This window comes from Barbus barbus (assembly GCF_936440315.1).
Source record: "Barbus barbus genome assembly, chromosome: 13".
Classification (NCBI taxonomy): domain Eukaryota; kingdom Metazoa; phylum Chordata; class Actinopteri; order Cypriniformes; family Cyprinidae; genus Barbus; species Barbus barbus.
The window spans coordinates 22,646,067-22,667,412 of NC_136741.1; the positions used below are offsets into that span (position 1 = coordinate 22,646,067).

A 21,346-nucleotide genomic window follows, 5' to 3' on the forward strand; every position below is an offset into this window, starting at 1 on the left:
GTATAGGCTATTATTGATCAAAAATAAAGTGATATAATGAAATATTACAATTTCTTTCTTTTTTAATATATTTTAAAATGTAATTTATTCCTGTGATGCAACGCTACATTTTCAGCAGTCATTTCTCCAGTCTTCAGTGTCACATAATCTTTCAGAAATCACTCCAATATGCTAAATTGGTGCTTAGTTATTTAATCATGGTTCTGCTTATTAATGTTAAAACAGTTTCTGCTACTTAATATTTTGTGGAACCTTTTTTTCAGGATTATTTGATGAATAAAAAGTTCAAAAGAAGAGTGTTTATTTGAAATGAAATCTTTTGTAATGTTATATATGTTTCACCGTCACTTTTGATCAATTGATTGCATATTTGCTGAATAACAGCATTACATTTACATTTAGTCATTTAGCAGATGCTTTTTATCCAAAACGACTTTCAAATTTCAATAGAAGCAATCAAAACCAACAAAAGAGCAATATGCAAGTGCTAATTAATTTCTGTTAAACACACACAGAGACACTAACACATACCCCAAAGATTTGAATGGTAGTATATCATGGTGTCTGCTTAAATATTAAGCAACGCAACTGTTCTCAACATTTATAATAAGTAATGCTTTTTGAGCAGCAATTAGGATGATTTTTGAAGGATCATGTGACATTGAAGACTGGAGTAATGGCTGCTGAAAATTCAGCTTTGTATCACAGATACATTATATAATATACAAAATACATTACAATAGAAAAGTTATTTTAAATTGTAATATTAAACAATATTAGTGTTTTATTCTATTTTTGAGCACCTAAATGCAGCCTTGGTCAGCATAAGATACTTCATTAAAATATTTAAAGATAATAATGTTTACAAACTTTCAACAAGTACTGTATGAGAAACACACACATCATAAGTCTAGATAATTATCTTCAGAGGTCTACACAGAATATGAAAATTTACATAAATGTAACAAATGATATAGCGTTAGGTTTTAAATGTCAGCTTTTAATTTTTTTCAGCATGGGAGGAAAATTGTACATAAACATTTTACAGTAGTCATAACATTTCTGCTCTCTGTAACGTGGACAAGTAACTCATATGATTGGGACAACAAATCAAGCTATTTCTTTTATTGTTTTGACACATGAAAATACTAGTAATCAAATGCAGATACTTGTACATTTCTGTAAATTCGCTTTTAGAAAAGCAACTACTTTTTCTTTAGCCGATTTCAGATGTAAATATTTACATTCAAAATATTTGATGTATAAAAAAAAAAAAAACAGCAAATGTTAGCCACAAAGCCATGTTGTGCCACAAAGTAAATCTCCTCACAAGACATTAATCCCAGTGCTGGGAGGCTTTGTGGATACAGCCAGGCTGTGCCCAATGCTTCATTTGTTCACTAAACATGAGTGAAAACATGGAACAGAAAAATCGATTAGTTGTTTTATGCAGGCAAAGTGCTGGACATCCTTCTCCCCCCAAGGAGATGTGAACATTTTGACATCAGAGCAGTGGTTCTCCATTTCTAGGGTTCAGAATGGATCCATCTGAAAGTAAACACTCAGGATCTCCACAGAATTTTCTGCCATACTGCTTGGAACCGTTTTAGGCTTTAGTGGTGCCAGACTGAGATGCTTGTTGGCTGTGCAGCTGCTGAAGCTTCATATTCATGACTTCCACAACAGCTGTTGGAGGCACAGGAAACTCTTATTTAATGCATTTATGATTTGTGCAGGGGTTTTTTAAACAAATAAATAAATGTAAGTGAAATCACCTTGTTTCATAGCATGTTTTTCTTGAAGGGCAGGCTGAATTTTCTCAATTTGTTTCGTAAGGAAGTCGATTTTGCGCTTAAAGAACTCTTTGCCATCCTCTACATTCTGAAAAGACAAAAAAAAAGTCAGATTTATTTGGTAATGTTTTCAAACTATTATACAGATGGGCAAAATCTTGGCTCACCTTCTCTACAAAATAACCTGTTCCGACATCCATTAAGACATGATCCACATCATTCAGTTTTCCAGGCACATACATCTGCAATAAGCAGTTAAGGGAACATCGTATCTGAGATTAATACAAATTAATTACATAAACACCAAACTGTCCGTGAGACTTTTTGAGGGTCTGATGATGGGCTGATCGTTTCTGAGAAAACATTAATCAATCATCACTCAGCTGAGCTGATTAAAGGATACAGAACTGGTGAGTGGGACAAGTAGTTCTTTTCCTGAGGGGAAAAAAAGTTAAATTCATTCAGTGAACAGATTAGAGTTTGCTAAAGATGTAACAGTGGAATAAATCAATTTATTTAAAATGAACAATATATGAAGTATAGCAGTAATACTCACCTTCATTATTTTTGTTAAGTACATTCAAACTGTCTTTGGCCTCCACATATTTAGTTTGGACGACTTTCAACTGGCCTATGGATGATGACAGGAACTCTGTTTCCTAGAAAACAAATTCATGTCATTTTGTTTGTTGACATTGCTTCGAAAAAAATGCAGTTTACTACCAAAAAAAAAAGAAAAAGAAAAACGTTTATTCTGTGCAGATTTGTCCCATCCTAGCTTAAAAAAAAATAGTTTTTTATACTAAAAATACACAATAAATAATTTTGCTCATTATATACTCGTTACAAAAATGTTTAAAGGAAACGTTCAGCCAAAAAGTTAAATTCTGTCATAATTTACTTAAGTTAAGGCAGAATGTTTTGATGCAAATGATTGACAGTCACCATACAGTTTCCATTCCATTCTATGCAAATGAATGGTGACTGTCAATCTGCATCTCATTTTGGGTTTCATGGAAGTCATACGGATTTATAAGAACAAATAATGACAGAATATTGAAATTTGTCTGAAGTATCGGTTTAATGGTGAATTACAGAGCACAACCAGCAGCACGCGTACAGACAGCATGACGCTTCACTAAACCACGGGCTGATTAAATCAGCGCATATTACCATACAAATGAAATGAGGACATGATTATATTTAGAACACAATTTACCTGATCAAGCTGAGTTTTCAGACCTTCTAATTGTGGAAGAGACAATTCAGTTAGATTCACCGCCATGTTGACAATAGAATAGGGTGATGAAAGCGTCCGGGTCAACCGGACACAACTGGAAGGACTTTTAGCAACGATTTTGTATTTCAGTAAACATCATTCAACAATATTTTAAAAAGAAATGAAAAAAAAATAAAAAAATCTTTCTAATACTCTGTAAAACTCACAAATATTCTTGATGGCTTTTTGTCTTTAATGTCAGTTAAAAGACTGGATTCACCCTGTAACATCATACAATGCATCAACTATTTTACTTGTATCAAAGTTCCTTTCAATATATGGTATTTTGCCAAAATGGTATCTAGATTTTACAACCAAAGTAATGTGGATTTTAAATCCACTTATTTATGGAAGGCCAAAATGTGATGAAAAGTGAATCAAAGAAACCAAGTTCAATAATTGAAAAATATAAATTAGTTTAAAAATCCAATTAATATTTTTCATTTCTCACATCCATCACTGGTCCTGCTCCTGCACACATATCAGAGAAGCATCCGAGGCATGTCAAAAACCGCAGTCCTTGACATTCTGAAGACACAGGCTTATATTGTTTATGGTCCATGCTGCTGGAACAGCCTGTCAGTTGATCTATTATTGCTAACACTTGCCCTCTTCACTCTGTTTTCCACAATATGTACTCTTCAATTCTTAAATGTAGTTCCTTCATGTCTACTACACCATATCAGGTTGAAATAACCACCACTCTCAAAAACATGCTATAAAATCACTTTATTTTAAAGCAGTTTAGCATTTGATATAAAAAAAAAAAACAGAAAATAAAAAATGTACAAGAAATAACTTGTACATCAAAAACAAATGGGACTTAAAATACTTAAGTAAAATATCTTGAGGTAACTACATAAGCAACTGCAACCACACAACAACATGGCAGAAATCAAACGAGGACTTTAAAATGGCAAACACTTTGAGCTTGTGGCATAAACACAGGTTAGATTTAGTCCAAGATTTTCTAGATTAATTTTCATACAGGCAGAGCTTATTCTTGCATTGTAAACAAGCCCTGAGATTGTTATATCATACCTTAAATAATGGACAGTTGCATTTACACATTTGAAAAAAAATATCACTATATTAGCTGTAAATAATAAAAGTTCAAATTTAAAATCTGGGCTAGTGAATATACACAGGCAAACCATATGCAATGGGCGCAGCACCAATTATGTATTTTAAATGTGTGGCGTTACGAGATTGGGCTAAATGCTGAAGAAGGGATGAGCCAGAACCAGCAGAGAACCAGGACTGGAGCAGAGCTGACGTGAAACGATCTAAATCACGATCCGTCACGTCCCACAGGTTACCGAGCACTAACGGGCTGGTGAAGAGACAAAGAACCCTATTTAAAGATAAAGCAGTTCATAACAATATTTTCGTTCATGGATGGGTACTTTACCATCCTGCGGTCAAGTAGCTGAGGATGATTCCTGTTCCCTCCTGGTGGCCAAGTACACTGAGAGCAGCACTACTGCAGCCAAACAGAAGAGATACTGCCCGCACTGGCCCTTTCAAAACCCTCTGAGCATCCAGAAAGCGGGCTCCTGCGCCATGTCCTATGTAACTACATAAAGGTACAAATACATATGGTCAGACACAAATCACTTTATATTTCATCAATGATTTTCTAAATAAATAATAGAAACTCTTTGCAATATCACTCACATGTAGAGGTCTTTGGTGGTCACAGCCTCTTGTAGTTTATCTGGGTCTGGAGCAGTTCCACAAACCCCCTGCCACGCTCGCTCACTGGCCAATCACATCAGAGATGACAAATTGGAAACAGGACCAGTTACATAACAGAAACATGTGGCTGTCAGTGTGTTAGTGCACATTTTGTGAACTTACCCAGTAAACCATTCTTTAAAGCGATTCTCAGTGTCAGGTAGATTTCTATCTGGGTTTAGCACATAGTAAACTTTCTTAGGGTTCACGCCACAGGACAGAACACAACTTGAATCCATCTGAGAAAAGACAGACAAACAATTCACATTAAAGAAACACTTCACCCTAAATATAATAAAAGTTCTGGATAACATGAGGGTGAGAAAATTCTAACAAAATATAATGTATTTGTCTTTTAATGGAATTGAATGTGGGGCTGCTGAGCTTCAAAGACAAGAACAAAAATATTCAAAATTTGTTCATAGTTCATTTTGGCTTTTGGGTTACTGCTCTGTGACCAACAAAAGTTTATGATTCCTACAGGTTTCCTTCATACTAACAACATTTAAGCCTAAATACAATTACCAGAAGTAAAAACCTAAAGTTAGGCTGCAAATAAACTACGGTCGCATGACTTCAACACAAAGCATCTTTCAGTCTTTAAGAGCTACAAGTTGGAAAGTTAGAATAGTCTGCAAGAGTGTTAGTTTCCAACACGTGTAAAAGCTTTTAAAAAAATCCTCGGTGGCGTATTGCTGATTTATTTTATGTTGTAAAATAAAATATTAAAAATATTGAGCTTGTGTTAACCAAAGACCTTATTTCAGGCATTGAACCAAAAACCCATGCATAAAAAGTCAGAACAATGAAATCTTTGACTCACTGCTATAGCACTATATAGAAATAGACAATTTTAAATTAACCTATGCCATAGCTCTCAAATCTCATTTGTGTCCTGCCAAGTTTTTGACATCAAATATCAATGGTTATCACAAATAGAAAAAAAACAAAACAGCAATTCTGCAAAATATCTCCTTTGTGTTTCATGGAAGCCAAAGATTTAGAATTATGAATGATTGGTGAACTAACTCCAAGTAATATTCTGCACATGTTGTGCTCAGGGGTTAAAGCAAAAAAAAAATCCTGAGCCTGAACTTTTTTCCGAGGGTTGGGGGGTTGCGGGGGTGGAGACATACACAGGGTTATTTAGCGAGCAAACAAACATAAAACATTTGAAAATGATTTTCCTTGAAACTACCTGATAAATAAACTAATAAAACAAAATGGTACAAATTAAGTGCTGCACACGCAAAGAACGCAATGACTGTGGCAACTTTAACATTTCATTTGAAAGGATACTATGGCAAAGTTACTGCTTTCCTTATTCAAAATGATTTTTTTTCGTGAATATATGATTGACCTGAAGCAAGCTGTATCATACACTTGGAAAATTATGAGCTGAAAAACAGGCTTTAATATGACCATTTATATATAAACTAATGTGCGGCAATAATAATTGGCTCAAATAAATGATCAAAACCAAGTAATTACATGGTTTTATTGTTATTTACACGGTTCCACTGTTAAAATACATGTAATATGCCTATATTCTAAAAATAATACCTGCAGAGGGCACGGTGATGTTTCATGTGATTCAACGTTTAAATCCATTTAATTTTAATGTTTGGCCACATGCAAAGTCAGAAACGTTTATTTTGAAATCACGATGTACAATCAATCGCATAATTAGAAATATATATAAGGTTTATTAATGGTTTACATTACAAACCTAGTGAGACAACGCAGTTTTCCCAGATGAACGTAAACTCACCGCATATGCAGAGGAAGAGTTTAGCCCCTTTCACTCATACAGTCTTTACTGGTAAATTAAAATCCTTTTCAAAACTACCGGTAAATTTGTTCTGGCAATCATATAGTTCTTATGGAGATTTAGTAATTAATTTGAGCTGTTTACAAAGCTCTGCTGCTTTTTAAATAGCTTTTCTATGTAAATATGGCGCACGCTCGAGATGCAGCCGCTTCTTTCCATTCCTCTGCTATTATGCACGTCTTGTGTTTATATGAGCAAAAACTTCTGATGGCTAGTAAATGTTAGTTTGGTTTAGAGTGAAAGCTGTGTTCCTCTCATACCATTGGTAGGCGAACTCATGAATTCGAATGTGATATCAACAAGTTTTTTTAAATGTAGGACTCTCTCTTTTTTTTTTACGCTGCCAAACCCCACACGCCAGAGATCCGGCACGGTGCCGGAGAACTTTAAGCCCTGTGTGCTTATACTGAGTAGGGTATACACCTCTTTCAGATGACTGTGTCCAAGCACTGCATGTAATGAGGGCATGCGAGTGACAGAACGAGACTTCAGACAAGCAATGTTCTCCCAAGGCAACCTCTGCAAGAACTGTAGAAACACAAAATGTTCAGTATATGGACTCGGCTCAACTTATTTAATTGCCTTGCAGAATAATGACGTGTACTTTGTCTAAGATGAGAACTGTATGTCCCTTTGGCTCCTCCCTTCCTCTCAGTTCAGTCACACCACCCTGCAGAAGCCTCAGGAAGTCCTTGTCCTGCTGACCCATCCCCTCCACAAGGCACTGCAGGTCTGGCAAGGACAGGAGTGGAGATGCTGAGAGAATCACCTTCAGAGAAAAAGTAGTATTGAGAAAGTGTTACAGATGGGAACGTGTGATGATCAAACTAATACAGGTGCAAAGAACTTCATGATTATGACAAAAATCATAATTGTCGATTATTCCCTTTAGATTGTAATTGCGATTATTAATAATGATTATTTTGAACAGATTTATGCCATTGTTTGAAGCTGCATGCCATATTTTTATATAAAATATATATTTAAAAAAAGGCTGAAAACACTCTTCCTGAACGTTTATTGCTTTACTATAGCATTGAGCCTCAAATGTCAACTATACATCGTTTTGGTTTCTTCTTTAAACAACAAAAGGTAAAATTATGCATGGTATAAATGTTATACTAAAACTAAAAGAAAAAAGAAAAAATGGTTTACTAAAGCTATACATTTCATTTACAATTAAACAGAAAAAATTTCAAATTACAGTAACATTTTACAGTACAATTTATATTATTAGGGCTCCTGACTAACATTCAAGAGCAGTGGCCCCAGCACCTGATTTGGTAGCACTGCACATTAGAACAGGAGCTTAACTTCAGAGTAGCAGGAGCTTGAGTTGGGATGCAGATGTACATTTGACAGTATCATTGTGAAAACTGTAACAGCCTCATCTTTTATACATAACCAAAAGTACAGCACCTCATTACCATGGCAAAAACGTAGCCTAACTATATGGTTTCTATGGTGTTTGCATTGAAAAACAGTAGCCTAAAGACATTCAGTCAATTACAAATCCACATAAAGTGATAGAATAATTAACAAAATAATGTAATTATCACTGTTTCTCTGAGTATCACTGAGTTGATGAGAATAACAGCTCCGATTTATTTGGCTTTAAACTAGTTTAAATTAAAGAGATGTGATTTGTACTGGAGAACTCAGCGCTGAACTCGAGTGCTTCTTACTGGATTTCACCGCGTTTAGTGCGTGATCGCAACTGGTTACTGTAATAAACGCATACGCTCTAAGCTCACGTTGTGCTGTTTTCTTTTGAGGCACGTAGTTCAAACGAGTACTGCTATTTTATTCCGCTTTTGACACGTTTGGCGTTTAACATATCTATCATGCACAACAGAGTGACAACGACTATCAGTTAGACAAAATGTCTTTTATCCAGTGTGTTTGAGTTTGTTAAACCCCACGCTGCAAACACCTCTTAAGCACACAGAATGGGGCATTTTTAATTGTTTATTTATTTTTGTAATTGCGGCTTTGAACAATTATGTAATCGTGGCATCCATAATCATAATTGCAATTAGAAATTTGATTAATTGTGCAGCCCTAGATGCCACATACCTTAAGAATGTCCTGCGTGATCTTTGTTCCTTTCAGTGCCTTTTGGAAGCACTTCACCTGAACTTCAAGCTCAGGGTCAGAGGTCAAAGGCAGAAGTAGAGTTCGCCACACCCCTAAAGCCTCTTCCATCTCTTCTAACATTTTCTGATGGACAAATAAAGACAGCCTCACACTATCCAACATCCTTCCTTCTGCATGAATCATTTTCTAATTGTCAAAGATCGTGTCTCACCTCCACACGAGCATCCAAAGCCTTTCTTCCTTCCCACCACTGCGATTTCTCAGCCACTGTGCTCACTTCCTTTTGCCCCTTCAACACGCCATCCATTTCTTCCAACAGCAAAGCAACGGAGCGCTAAAAATAAAGGCAAATTGTTTGTGCAAACACCTCCCCAATGTGAAAAGATGATCTTAATGTTTTAAATCTGTTGCATTAGGTAATAAACCAAAGTAGTAAAAACATCAGCACCCAAATATATCTGTACCTTTCTGTCTGCAGTAGGGATTCGAACCGTGATTGGAGTAGAGCCACGCTCCAGTCGGGTCAAAAGAATATTGCTGCCAATTTCATCAGGATACACGCCCGTGAGCGACAGCATGCACACTGTTATTCCTAGAGTAAAAATACATCAAATTTAAATGGTTGGTTATTTGGTGTTTTAAACCCACACCAGCATCTTTGGCTATTTTTATGGTAAGTAACAAGCTGGGAGAGTATAAAAGAGCAATTTAAAAACTTTTCTGAATGGTGAACTATCAGGTTTTTCAAATTTGCCTTAGATAAAAGCAAATACGGATTCAGAATTTTTTCAAGAGTGCTTGTAACAGAGTAATATAATTTCCTTAAACCAACACTGTTTCATCAAAATTAAATCATTCTGTTTCGTTCTTACAATACATATCAACAGGGCCAAATATTACCTTACATTTTCTTACCTATTCTTACTATTTCACAAATGTTTTATTATACCAGCATATTTGTCACAAACAGTGCCATTCATTGTGTCACTTTCAGCACAGCTGTTACCTGCTGGCAGATCTTTCAGCTGCTGCGTGAACTGCTGACAGTGTGTCTGTGGGAACTGTTTTGGGTGTGAGGAGGTGAAGGAAAAGATCTGCTCCAGCACAGAGAGTTTCTGAGACTGTGTCGCCCCAGACATTTCCTCCAGACTCAGAGCACCAAGACCTTCTGCTACATCATTACACGATTTCTTAAGCTTCCTACAGAGATGGACAGAGAGAAGAGATTCTATTCCTTGGGATGTGACTATTTTTCTGTCAAAAGGTCTGCATTTCATGCTAAACTGACAAACCTGAACTGGCTAACCACATGACGGGTCATGTGGTGGCGAGTGGAGACACCCAGCGACTGAGCATGTAGCATTGCAGTAGTGATGGGATCCGTCTGGCCGAGTGACTGAGCGAACAGTGAGCAGATGTGGGGAAAAAGAGAGGGAGGTGGGAAATGGTGGAGGAGGAGCCACGAGGAACGCAGGTACAACTGGACTGCCTCTACTGACAGGTCAGCTAAATAGTAAATAAACAAATACATTTATAGTAAATAGTAATAGTAAAATAGTATAATAGCAAATAGTAATCAAGACACTCAACTTTGACAGCCCTAAATAGCAAGAACCTAAAAACAAAAATGTAAATTTTTACAGACACCCTAACACCCATTCAGTTTTTTTTTTTTTTTTGCTTATGCTCACCAAGGCTGCATTTATGTGATCAAAAATACAGTAAATATAATAAAATTGTAAAATATTATTACAATTGTGCAGCTTAATTTTTCCCCGGATAAATAATACTGTAAAGCTGACATAAAACCACCCAGCTTTATATCAAGCTGATGTAAAGCTGCTTTGACCAAATTTGCATTGTTAAAAGCGCTATACAAATAATAGTGACTTGACTTAATATTTGTGGAATATTTTCAGGATTCTTTGATGATTACAAGGTTCAAAAGAACAGCATTTACTTAAAATAGATTTCTTTTGTAACATTATGTCTTTGTCACTCTTGATCAATTTTTTGCATCCTTGCTGAATGAAAGTATTCAATATTATTTTTACTGACCCCAAACGTTTAAAAAGTTGCGCACACAGTATTTACCTAGGGGTGTAGATGCATGTGGTAGGGTTGTGTGAGATCCATTTCTTCTAAGCTCACTGAAACACTCTCGTCCAACATCTGCAGCCAGATCTCTCCTCAAGACCTCACAATCAGCATCTGGGCTGCCTAGAACCACATACACACACAATTTAGCCAAATGATAATTAGTCAAATGAGCAATAAAATCATATCAGTTTTGTTCTACAAACACACCTGTGTCATTTATCTCTGTGTCAGACCCTCTGAGCTCCTCCAGGCTGATATCCAAAAGAATCTCATCATCCTCTTTAATCATCCTCATCCTCTCAGGTTCCTCTGAGGCCTCTGAACTTTGACTCTTTTTTGGTCGCCCTCTGCGTGTGCGTGTCTGGGAGGATAAGCCAGTTTCTTCCTCAGAAGAGAGGCAGCTGGTAGAGGAGACGGCTGTGCTTTTCTTAGTGGTCCGTGTGCGTCGGGGAGGTTCTGGTTCTACAGTGGGGTTCACAACTTTGGCGTCACTAGGAATGGAGTTCAGGGCTGGTTTCAGGGTGCGAGATGTTTTGGAGTTGGAGGCATTCCTCTTTTTTTCTGACTTTTCCACTACAGCAGGAGGTGCAGTTTCAGTATCACTTTCATCACTGAACTCAACCTAAGAGAGAGAGCAGATGTAATTAATTCACTAATCAGTTATGATATGAAGATATCTTCTAAAACGTCTCTGAAACCACTGGGCCAAACCTTGAAGCGAGAGCGCTTGGTTCGTTTAGGCGCAGCTGGCACAATCACAGGTTTCTCCTCTGCAGGAGAAGAATCTTTGTAAACTTCGAACGACCCCTTTGGGCCAGTTTTTGACTTCACAATTCCACGATGGCTGGCAGATGGGTGTAATGAGGGTGTGAAGTTGACAGAAATTTCAGGGACCTCATTAGTGAAGTCAAAGGCTCTTAAGTCACCAATGCCAGAGCTAGTGGAGACAGATTTGGGCCGGGATGTCCTTGTTGCTTTGGGCGTTTTGAAAACCATAGAAGATTTTGTGAAGGTAATTTTGGGCACCAAGTCCTTAGGTTTCTTAGGAACTAAAGAGGACTCTTTGGTTTTTCTGCTTTCCGGCTCTGCAGATGCACTCTTCGTGTCAGGGTGGCATTTAGCACCTGTCTCTGGAGGTGTTGTGTCAGAAACGGGGCTCTTGGATTGATTCTTTGATTCAGTTTTGAGTTTTAATTGTGGTTTAATCTTCAGTGGATTCCAACCCCATACAGAAGAAAACAGTTCTTCAGGGGCACACTGTTTCTTCACGGCCAATGCCAAACAGCAGGCCACAGCTTTAGCCCCCAGCAGAGCAGCTCTGATGGGCCCAAGCTCTGGTGTCAATGCCTCTTTGGGTGTCACTGCTTCCAATCCTGCCTCTATTTCCTCCCACAGGACTGTAGCCTTCTCTTTGTCTCCTGTTCTAAGGAGCTGAAGCACAGTGCCCAAATGCACTTTGCCTTGTTCCACCTGTAGCAGGGACAGACATAGTCCAGTTGACTTTTTAGAGGACATAAGTGCTGCCAAACTGTTTTGGAGCTTAGCTGCAACACTATGGCAGCGTTTCCTGGCATATTGGCGTAGTTGGCGAGAACGCTCAGGGTCTGTCTGGAGGTCTGCCTGTAATAGTGCCCAGTGGATACTGACTCGAGCCACACTGAGCTCACTGCAGCAGGGACAGGAGCAGGTGTCTCCATGGGTCAGACACGAGAGCACATGCTGGCGTTTGGGCTTCAGAGGGGGAGATGCTCCTTGGCTTCCTAATCGAGACATGGTCTCTACAGGCTCCTTGAGAAGGGCGCGAGAGCTGAGGATTCCACTCAGATCATCATCTTCCTCTGGGGTGTGACCAGAGGAAGAAGGGGCAGCTGGCCGACCTTTGCGTGGTTTTATTTTAACCTCAGATTTCTGTTGCCATCCCTGGCCAAAATCTATAAGCAGGGGAGATGAAACCATAATAAAATACTTTGTTTTTAAAATTATTGCCTACAAGTCTAAATACAAATACATTTCTATTATTTTTAAATAATCTTTTATAATTTTCTTTTATATTTTTAATTAAAAAAAAATAATTAAAAAAAATCATCCAATAAAACACATTTATATTATATACATAACCCTAAAATAATGCTTCTAAACACCTTTCTGTTCCACCTTGCATATAAAAATAAAAAATAATGGCTGGAGTGGGTTCAAGGGGTCTTGTCTTGGTAATTCTGTGTGAACCTTTCAGAGAAAAATTTGAATGTCTCCGATTATATCTTTACCTGTGCAGAGATCAAGTAAGTTTCTAACTTGCTCCAGATCCAAACTACTAGCTTCATTCGCACCCTTCATCAACTCCAGTTCTGCTTTCAACACCAACAGCTCAGCACAGCTATAAAACAAAATAACAAATGCACAAACAATTTGTCTGGCATCCCAGCAGTACATTCAAGCCTACTTGTGGTTTAAAAGAAAAAGCATTAGTTGGTTTGTGTTGTTGCCCCTCAATGTCAGAAACACACGTTTGGATCTGATCTGTCACACACATTCTGCCTCTCACATTCACAGATATGGAGTATGTACTCACTGGCTGAGTGTCTGCAGTTTGGTGGCAAGTTTGAGAGCCTCTAGACACTGAGCTTTAGCTTCATGAACAGCCCCACTGCTGCTCCTCACGATCACCAACCTTTCGGAGCACACTAGCACCTCACTCAGCAACAGCCACTTAAACACAACACTGTCTCCTATAGAGAGAAAACACACCAAGTTGAAAATTACCAAGAATAATTTTTAGGTAGTCAAATCTGTTTAGAAGTGGTTACAGCTTGTTGTACCTTGATCTACAAAGCGTGTGTCTGTGTTTGGTCCAGGGGCTCCATAAAACCCATTGCCCAGCAACATCATCACCAGGCTGCACAAAAGCTTTAACCCCTCATATTGAGCCGTGTCTGGAGTCTTCAGACCTACAACACACACAATTAATTAATTTACTCCCGCATGTGTCCGTATTTATTAAGTTGTTCAAATACACATTCACTACCATTCAAAAAGTTGGGATCAGGATTTTATTTTATTCAGATATTAACATTATTTACTTTAACATTAACAGCATTTATCCAGCAAGAACACATTATAAAAGATTTTGGTTTCAAATGAATGGCAGTTCTTTTAAACATTCTATTTATCAAAGAATCCTGAAAAAAATTTATGACAGTAAGCATAAATTGTTTTCAACAAGAATATGAAATATAACTTGTGCACCAAATCAGCATATTAGAATGAATTCAGAAGGATCAAGACACCCTGAAGACTGGAGTAATGGCTGATGCAAATTCAGATGTGTCATCACAATAATAAATTGCACTTTAAAATATAAACATTACAATAATTGTAATATAATAATATATTGTAATAATTTCACAGTGTTACTGTTTATAACTATTTATAATCAAATAAATACAGCCATGGTGACCCTTTTGAAAATATTTTATGAAAAGCTATATTAAATTGCAATATTATTGTTTTTATTATTGTATTTTTGGTCATATAAATGCAGCTGTGATGAGCAAGACAGGTATCTTTTAACCCCAAACAAAGCCCAACATGAATTTAAATTAATTCAAGAAATAAGAAAATGTTATATTTCCTTTTTTAAAAACCAAGAAACTTTTTTCCTAGCTCTAATGAAAGTTCATGCAAGATGATGTGTGAGCTTACATATGGGATATAACTGTTTTCAGGGTTTGTACACATTTTTACCAATAAATGTCCATGACCTTTGAGACAATATTCATGACCTAATGTTCCAATATTTTACAATAAGAATAAAAATCTCCTTCCAATTATCATAGCATATGTTAACTAAAATTAATGACTATTAATGCTAATGTTTGCTTTCTTGTTTTAGTAGTAAATACTCAAGTAATACTCAGTAGGACCTTTACTCCACACAGAGAACATATCACATCACATCACCGAATATTATCATTTATTTAACTCAGTTAAACGCAGGACCTGAATTTCGTTTTGGAAACTTTTCACTTTCGCAACTGTTTACATTCACTTAAGAAAAACCCGACCATGCTTAGGGGGATACTCGCCAGGATGGCCATTTTAACATAATTTTGTGTGTATTTTTGCCGCTTACACGCAACAAGCTTTAAGAGCCCTGTATTTCAGCCCCAACGGCTTCAGGACAATTTTCACGTCATAGCTTAGACGCGGGCCGGCATCGGGCTTGTTTGAGGCTTCCTCCTTTTTATATTTTAGATATCCATCAATTATTATGGTGATGAAAAGGATTTGCCGCGCTGGTGGAAACAACACGAGACCACGCAAACGCGACTGTCAAGAGCGGCTGGACGGTGTTTAGTGTCCCGCAGCAGCCTATGCGCAATCCCGCACAGAAATTCAGGACCTGAATAAACATAATTCTATTATACAGAGATTTGTGAAACAGATTTCCATGACTTTTCCAAAACTTTCTGGGTTTATTTATTTTTCCAAAACTTTTCAAGGACAGGAAATTGCGGTTTTAAAATTCCATGATTTTTCCAGGTTTTTCATGACCGTAGAAACCCTGTGTTTTGTTTGTGGTACCTAAATGTGTAATGTGCAAATTATATGAGAGCTAACCATGCTGAGTGATGCTCTGTCGTAGCTGTGAGTCCAAAGTCTGTGTGTCCAGACTCAAGTATTCACTAGCTGTCTGCAGTGCTCGTGCCCTGAGCAGGTACCAGCTCTTGGAACGATGCTGAGCAGACTCCTTTATCACCTCCATCAGGCAGCACACACCACGCTCCACCTGAGAGAGAGAGAGAGAGAGAGAGAGAGAGAGAGAGAGAGACCAGTGCTTCTGTGAGCAAGTATACAAATACAGTATAAATGACACTCCTGAATTAAATTGACTAACTGGTCCGTAAAAATTATATGAACAAGCATTACCTGTCCTAAAGCATAGTGTATCTGTGCTTTCTGCAGCATAGCAAGCATATATATAACAGATGTGCCCTCGGAGCTCGGGACAGAGGTCAAACTCTGTTCTGCTTTTTCTAACTCCACCTGAAACATACAGATAAAGTTCTGGTGTAAATAACACGTTAAGAGCACAGAGGTATAGTGTAAACAATTCGTTCACCTGTGCAAGCTGAGGAGAGCCCAGATACAGAAAAATCCTGGCAGATTGGCAAAAGGCATTTGCACTATTCTGGGCATCACCTAGGCTACGGAAAAGGGCGGCAGCGAGCTGATATCCCTCCAGAGCTAGCAGGTGCTAACAGAGACAATCATTATTCAGCATGAGTCTCAAATACTTCTCTCTTGGTTATGAGTTTGAGTAAGCTGAAGTTACAGAGAGATGTGGGTGTGTAGTCTTACTTTGCCCATAAGATTGTAGAGGGCAGCCATCAATGTCATGGAAGAAGCAGTGAGTTTAGGGTCTCTAACTGCAGGCACAGACCCCTTGAGCAGACTCCGCCACAGAGACAAACATCTGTCCAACGGCTTACTCAGCTCTGAAACACACGATTCAACCATTAGATTATCCCATAAAGAATTGCTTATTAAATCTCTTCTGGTGTCTGCATTCTGCATTTGAGTGTATGACTTACTGCTTTGAGCTAATAGATTGAAGCGTAGTCCATCATAGACTAACTGGCTCTCTTGTGATTTCTGTTTGTCTTCGTATTCCAGATCATTAGTGGGAACAGGATCCATATTCATCTCTATTTTATTCTCCTCCTGCACTGCACGCAATCGCTTCTCTGTGTCCACAGCCTGTGACATGCCAAATGAAAATAGTGACTTTTTTTATAATATGTATATTATGGTTCAAAAGTTTGGGGTCAGTAAAATTGTTAAATCTTTTTGAACATTTCGCTTTGAAAATAGAATCTGTAGATTCTATCTGTAATGTACACTGAAGCTACTGACCTCCTGCAGGTTGGTCTCAAGAGTACAGATGTAGAGCCACAGGGAGGCATGTGCCTTCTCATCCATCAGCCTATCAGCATTCTCTGCGGTCTCTGGCTCCGAATCCAGCAACCTCAAAGCCTCATGGGTGAAGTCAACTGCTGAGCTGATTGCCAAGAACAAAAAGATCTTAAGTGCTTTATATATTTTTTTCTCTAATTCAAATAAGAGAAAAGCAGAAAAAGTCTTTAAAACAAATACGGTCCTGTGGTCATGTTTACCCACCAGTCAGTCTGTTGGCTGAAGTCCTGATAGCACACAACCTGTGCCATCTCACACAGATATGTTGCCCGTCTCAGTGTGTGTGGGGTTTCTTCATGGCAGATATCCAAGAGGTCACAGAGTGTGTTGTAGCGCTCCTGGGCTGTGTCTCCAGTCTGTTCTTTATACAAACGCAACTCCTCTTCTAACAAACACATCATCACCCCCTCATCCGTTATGGCTTCTCCCAGCCCATCCCTCAGAGTCCTGACCAAAAAAAATAAATCAGCACATTCAAATCACACTTAAACAATAGTATATCAGAAACCCTTTTCAATTAACTAAGTTTAAGCTACTTTAGACGCGTGTCGTCCTCTCCTGCTCGGGCAGCATCACACTTGGTTTTGACCCACAGCGAGACAGGTTCTGCGAAATGATCCAAAATCTGTGTGCCCAAAACCTGAATCCAGCGCACAATCCAGTCCAGAGCCTGCTCCAGCTGACCCCCACGCCGGCTACACTGCACTGTCAGCATGAAACAGCGGTTGACCTGAAACATCCACATAATACATCTACAGTTTAGAGGCTTATATTGACATTTACACATTTAACTGAATGTACAACTTACATTCGTATAGAACATATATTCAAATATTCATAATAGAGCAGACAACACACATGCAAGGTACTTGACTTCAAGGGCCAAAGGAATCACAAAATGTCACAATATTATATTGCTAATTTCTATGTGTTCCTAATCCTAAACAAAGTAAACAAAATGACACAAGAAAACTGTAGTTCTTACCCTATCCACGGGAAGAGAGGGTGGGCAGTCCTTACACAGCTCCTGACACACAATCACAGCCAAACCAAAGGCTCCCTCATACAGCTTCATGTTAAACAGCTCATACACCACATTATTCACTGCACACACTACAAGAAAAATTGATTCAGCAAGAACACACTAAATTGAGCAAAAGTGACTAACTTTTACATTGTTACAAAATGTCTTTCAAATAAATGCTGTTCTTGTAAACTTTCTATTAATTAGAGAATCTTAACAAAAAGTGTATCACAATTTCCACAAAATATTAGGCATTATTAAATGTTTTCAACTTTGACAAGAAATGTTTCTTGAGCACCAAATCAGTATATTAGAAAGATTTCTGATGTGACATTGGCAAATTGGCTGCTTTACTCTCACAGGAATAACATTAAACATTACATTTTAAAATATATTAAAATAGGAAACAATCATTTTAAAATGGTAAACATTTCACAAGAATACAGTTTTACATTTAATAGGCTAAATCTTACAGACAGACCCTAAGGTTTTGAAATGTATCTACAATGGCTTCAAACAACTCATCCAATAAAGTTTCAGCATGCAGACTTCAGGCAGATGTACCTGCTTTAAGCAAGAAATTGTCATTGTCGAGTGTCCGCAGTTCAGCAAGCATCCGTCCTGCCGTTGCTTGGCAGTACAACAGCACTCTGCCCAGAGCATCGCCCGCAGTCACCTTAGGACGTAAATGTTAAATGAAGGATATGAATGTGAAACATCTAGCTGATCATAAAACTTAATCATGGTCACAAGACAGTTTAGCATATTACCTGAGATGCATGAAGACTATCATACATGCTAATGAAGCCCTGGTAAAAACTGAAACAAAGCGAGTACTGCACCTGCTGTGAAAATGAGTCCTGAAACACAAGCACAAGCCTTTAAAAAAAGTCATATACCAAGCACGTATTATTGAGTACCAGCTAAATTATTATATAATCTTACTTTTTGCTGTGTGAGCAGAAGTTCCTGATATTCTTCCAAAAATGAAAAGCAAGCCAGCAATGTAGTTACGTCCATTCCTTTACACTGACCAGCTTCCATCGCCCAAACAACCAGCTGACAAGCCTCTAATTGGGCATGAGACTCTGCGGCCGACATGGAACGGGGCAGCCCCCTGAGGGAACGTGCACATTCAGTGAAAGCCTTACTGCATTCACCTCCCAAGCTTAATGCACTCTGCAGCTGCACTGCGTGATCTGCAAGGCTCAAAGCTGACCGCAGACCCACACGTCCATCAATACCCTCCAAAGCACCACGTAACAGTTCAACAGCCTCGGCTGAAAACCGACTCTTGCAGAGCAGTTTACAAACCTTAAACACCACCTCACACCGCACTGCTAGCGAGAGACATGTCAGTGCAGAGTCCTGCAGATTGATTAACGTGCAGAAGAACAGTTCTCGTAATTCAGAGGACAGAAAACTCACATCATCATGAGTAAAACCAGCACAAGAGCGTTCATATTCTACTACTGCTTCTTCTACAAACAGAGGAACTTTAGATGGAAAAGAGGCCGAGCTGGACCCATGTTCTAGGAGTTTGAAAGTTAAAGCTTGCAGCTGACAGTGAAGTCTGTCCTGCGGAAGGAGGGTGGAACCACTCGCTCTGTTGGACAGGAGACCGTTCCACAGCACTGCGAAGCAATTCCGCACCAGAACATTGAAGTCATCCGTCTGTTGGACAAAAAACAAATATATGAGGTTTACAGAAACACCTTGACATATGGACACATTTTATTACATTCAAAAGAAATCAAACTGTCTCCAAGGTTCCCACAATTTTTGTATCAAAGCTGGAAAAAAAAGTGTTTTGACCATAGATTTTATCCTTAACTAAAACTAAAAATTTGTTTTAGATTTTTTTCAAAATTGGCTCGAAATAAGCAATTAACTAAAATTGCACTAAAATTTAAATAAAACAAAGTGAAACATATAGAAGGAAAGTATGCAATTATGTCATACAAGTTTGAAAATACAAAGGTTGAATGACTATTTATCAACTAAGGTTAACGTTACTGAATTAAAGGTATATTTCATGTTCATCAGCAAAGTCTCGTACACTTTGACATTTTTTATCATTAACAAAAACTAAAATATTAGAAACATTTTTGTTAATTAAAAAAAAAAAGCTGAAATAAAATAAACTGTAAATACTGGATAAAAATGACAAAGAAAATAAGAAGTGTTGTCTTGAAATTTTGTCTAGCCAAATACCTAAAATAAGTTCACGCTGAGACACTAAAATTAGCTTGAAATAAATATAATAAATGAAAATTGAACTAAAATTTAAAGAAAATAAAGTGAAACCTAAATAATTTTAAAAAGAAAAATTACCAAACAAAAAAGTATAAAAAAAGGCTAATTCAAAATAATGGAATATAAACTATAATGGAATATAAATAACACTTAAGAAAACTGTCATCAAGCACACTGTACCTCTGCAGACAAACGCTTTAATCTTCTGTACATAAGTTGGCCCAATCGACAAGCGGGGCCGTGAGCTCCAAGACTGGTGACTTTCTGTAGGATGTGGAACACTATTTTTTCGAGATAAAATGGGTTGCTCTGCATTCCTGACTCCTCAAGCGATTCAAAACCTTGGACGGCCAGTTCCACCAACTCCACTATCTTCTCCTGATGGGCAGGGTCCAGTTTCCCACTGCCCAGCCGCTGGTTGCAAGCCCGGATGATACGATCGCACATTGTACAACCATATGGACCAAAGCCATCATCCACATGTTTCTGCAACAAAAGAAAATAAGAAAATAAACCCAAGCTTTAGCTTATTGGAAACTGTTCCCAATCTCACATGTACATAGAAATCCATTTTTACCTTCAGCTCGTCGTGAAGAACTACAGTGTCCTTTATACAAGATAACTGCTGGACGTACTCCTCTGTTCTCATGCACTTCATTATCACTGTTGTGACTGTAAAACAAACTGCTTGTTAAATGACAATCATTTCAGATATTAGATTTAGACAAACATATAAAGGCAAAAAACGCAATTATGTAATACAAGTTTGAAAAGATAAGGTCTGGATGACAATCTACATTGAATTAACGTTACTGCATTAAAAGTATGTTCCGTGATCATCAACTATGTTGTCTTGTACACTTTGACATTTAAGTATAAACTAAAATGTTAGCTAGCTACCTTAGGCCCACAATCCGTGTAAACAAATCAACCAAACCTGTTAGCCTGCCACCACCATGCTAGGTTAAACGGTCAATTATGGAGGAATAGCGATACTATTTTAGTGTTGTGAATTGCGTTCATGTATATATTTAATTAATGTGGTTAAATAAAGATAAAATTAGTAATTATTTCCACTCGCACTTCGCCGTTATTTGGATGACAGCAGCGGACCGCAATGTTGTCGCGCACTTGTTTAAAATACCGCAAAGCCTATCGGGAAACTGCAGACGCCCCGGAAGTGGCGCTATTTACTATGGGAACTGTAGTTTTTAGAATTCTAGTCGTGATCAGAGCTGTTGTGAAATAGAAAC

At 37.9% G+C, this 21,346-nt stretch overlaps 2 protein-coding genes across 3 annotated transcripts; both read right to left on the reverse strand.

Moving 5' to 3' along the window:
• Positions 1-981: 981 nt before the first annotated feature.
• On the reverse strand, positions 982-3,119 carry LOC306879095 (prefoldin subunit 5-like). The gene is made up of 6 exons (XM_079431803.1): positions 3,013-3,119; positions 2,350-2,452; positions 2,197-2,228; positions 1,961-2,035; positions 1,776-1,881; positions 982-1,686 (listed from the first exon to the last, which is right to left on the reverse strand). Exons 1-6 carry the CDS (start codon positions 3,076-3,078, stop codon positions 1,607-1,609), a joined length of 462 nt encoding a protein of 153 aa, XP_079287929.1. The 5' UTR covers positions 3,079-3,119; the 3' UTR covers positions 982-1,606.
• Positions 3,120-3,783: 664 nt separating this feature from the next.
• Positions 3,784-21,269, reverse strand: LOC306878843 (separin-like). Of its 2 annotated transcripts, none has more exons than XM_079431404.1 (32): positions 21,031-21,269; positions 20,671-20,765; positions 20,274-20,579; positions 18,783-19,511; positions 18,608-18,697; positions 18,402-18,513; positions 17,799-17,926; positions 17,350-17,543; positions 17,018-17,260; positions 16,754-16,898; positions 16,432-16,597; positions 16,199-16,335; positions 15,960-16,094; positions 15,767-15,883; positions 15,458-15,626; positions 13,657-13,785; positions 13,410-13,566; positions 13,105-13,214; positions 11,549-12,768; positions 11,045-11,459; positions 10,832-10,957; positions 10,030-10,243; positions 9,744-9,937; positions 9,202-9,329; positions 8,949-9,071; positions 8,717-8,860; positions 7,245-7,409; positions 7,064-7,168; positions 4,933-5,048; positions 4,750-4,833; positions 4,484-4,648; positions 3,784-4,405 (listed from the first exon to the last, which is right to left on the reverse strand). In XM_079431404.1, exons 2-32 carry the CDS (start codon positions 20,749-20,751, stop codon positions 4,204-4,206), a joined length of 6,549 nt encoding a protein of 2,182 aa, XP_079287530.1. In that variant the 5' UTR covers positions 20,752-20,765; positions 21,031-21,269; the 3' UTR covers positions 3,784-4,203. The 2 variants fall into 2 exon arrangements, with proteins under 2 accessions (XP_079287530.1, XP_079287529.1); XM_079431403.1 differs by having other exon boundaries at positions 20,994-21,249.
• Positions 21,270-21,346: the final 77 nt, after the last annotated feature.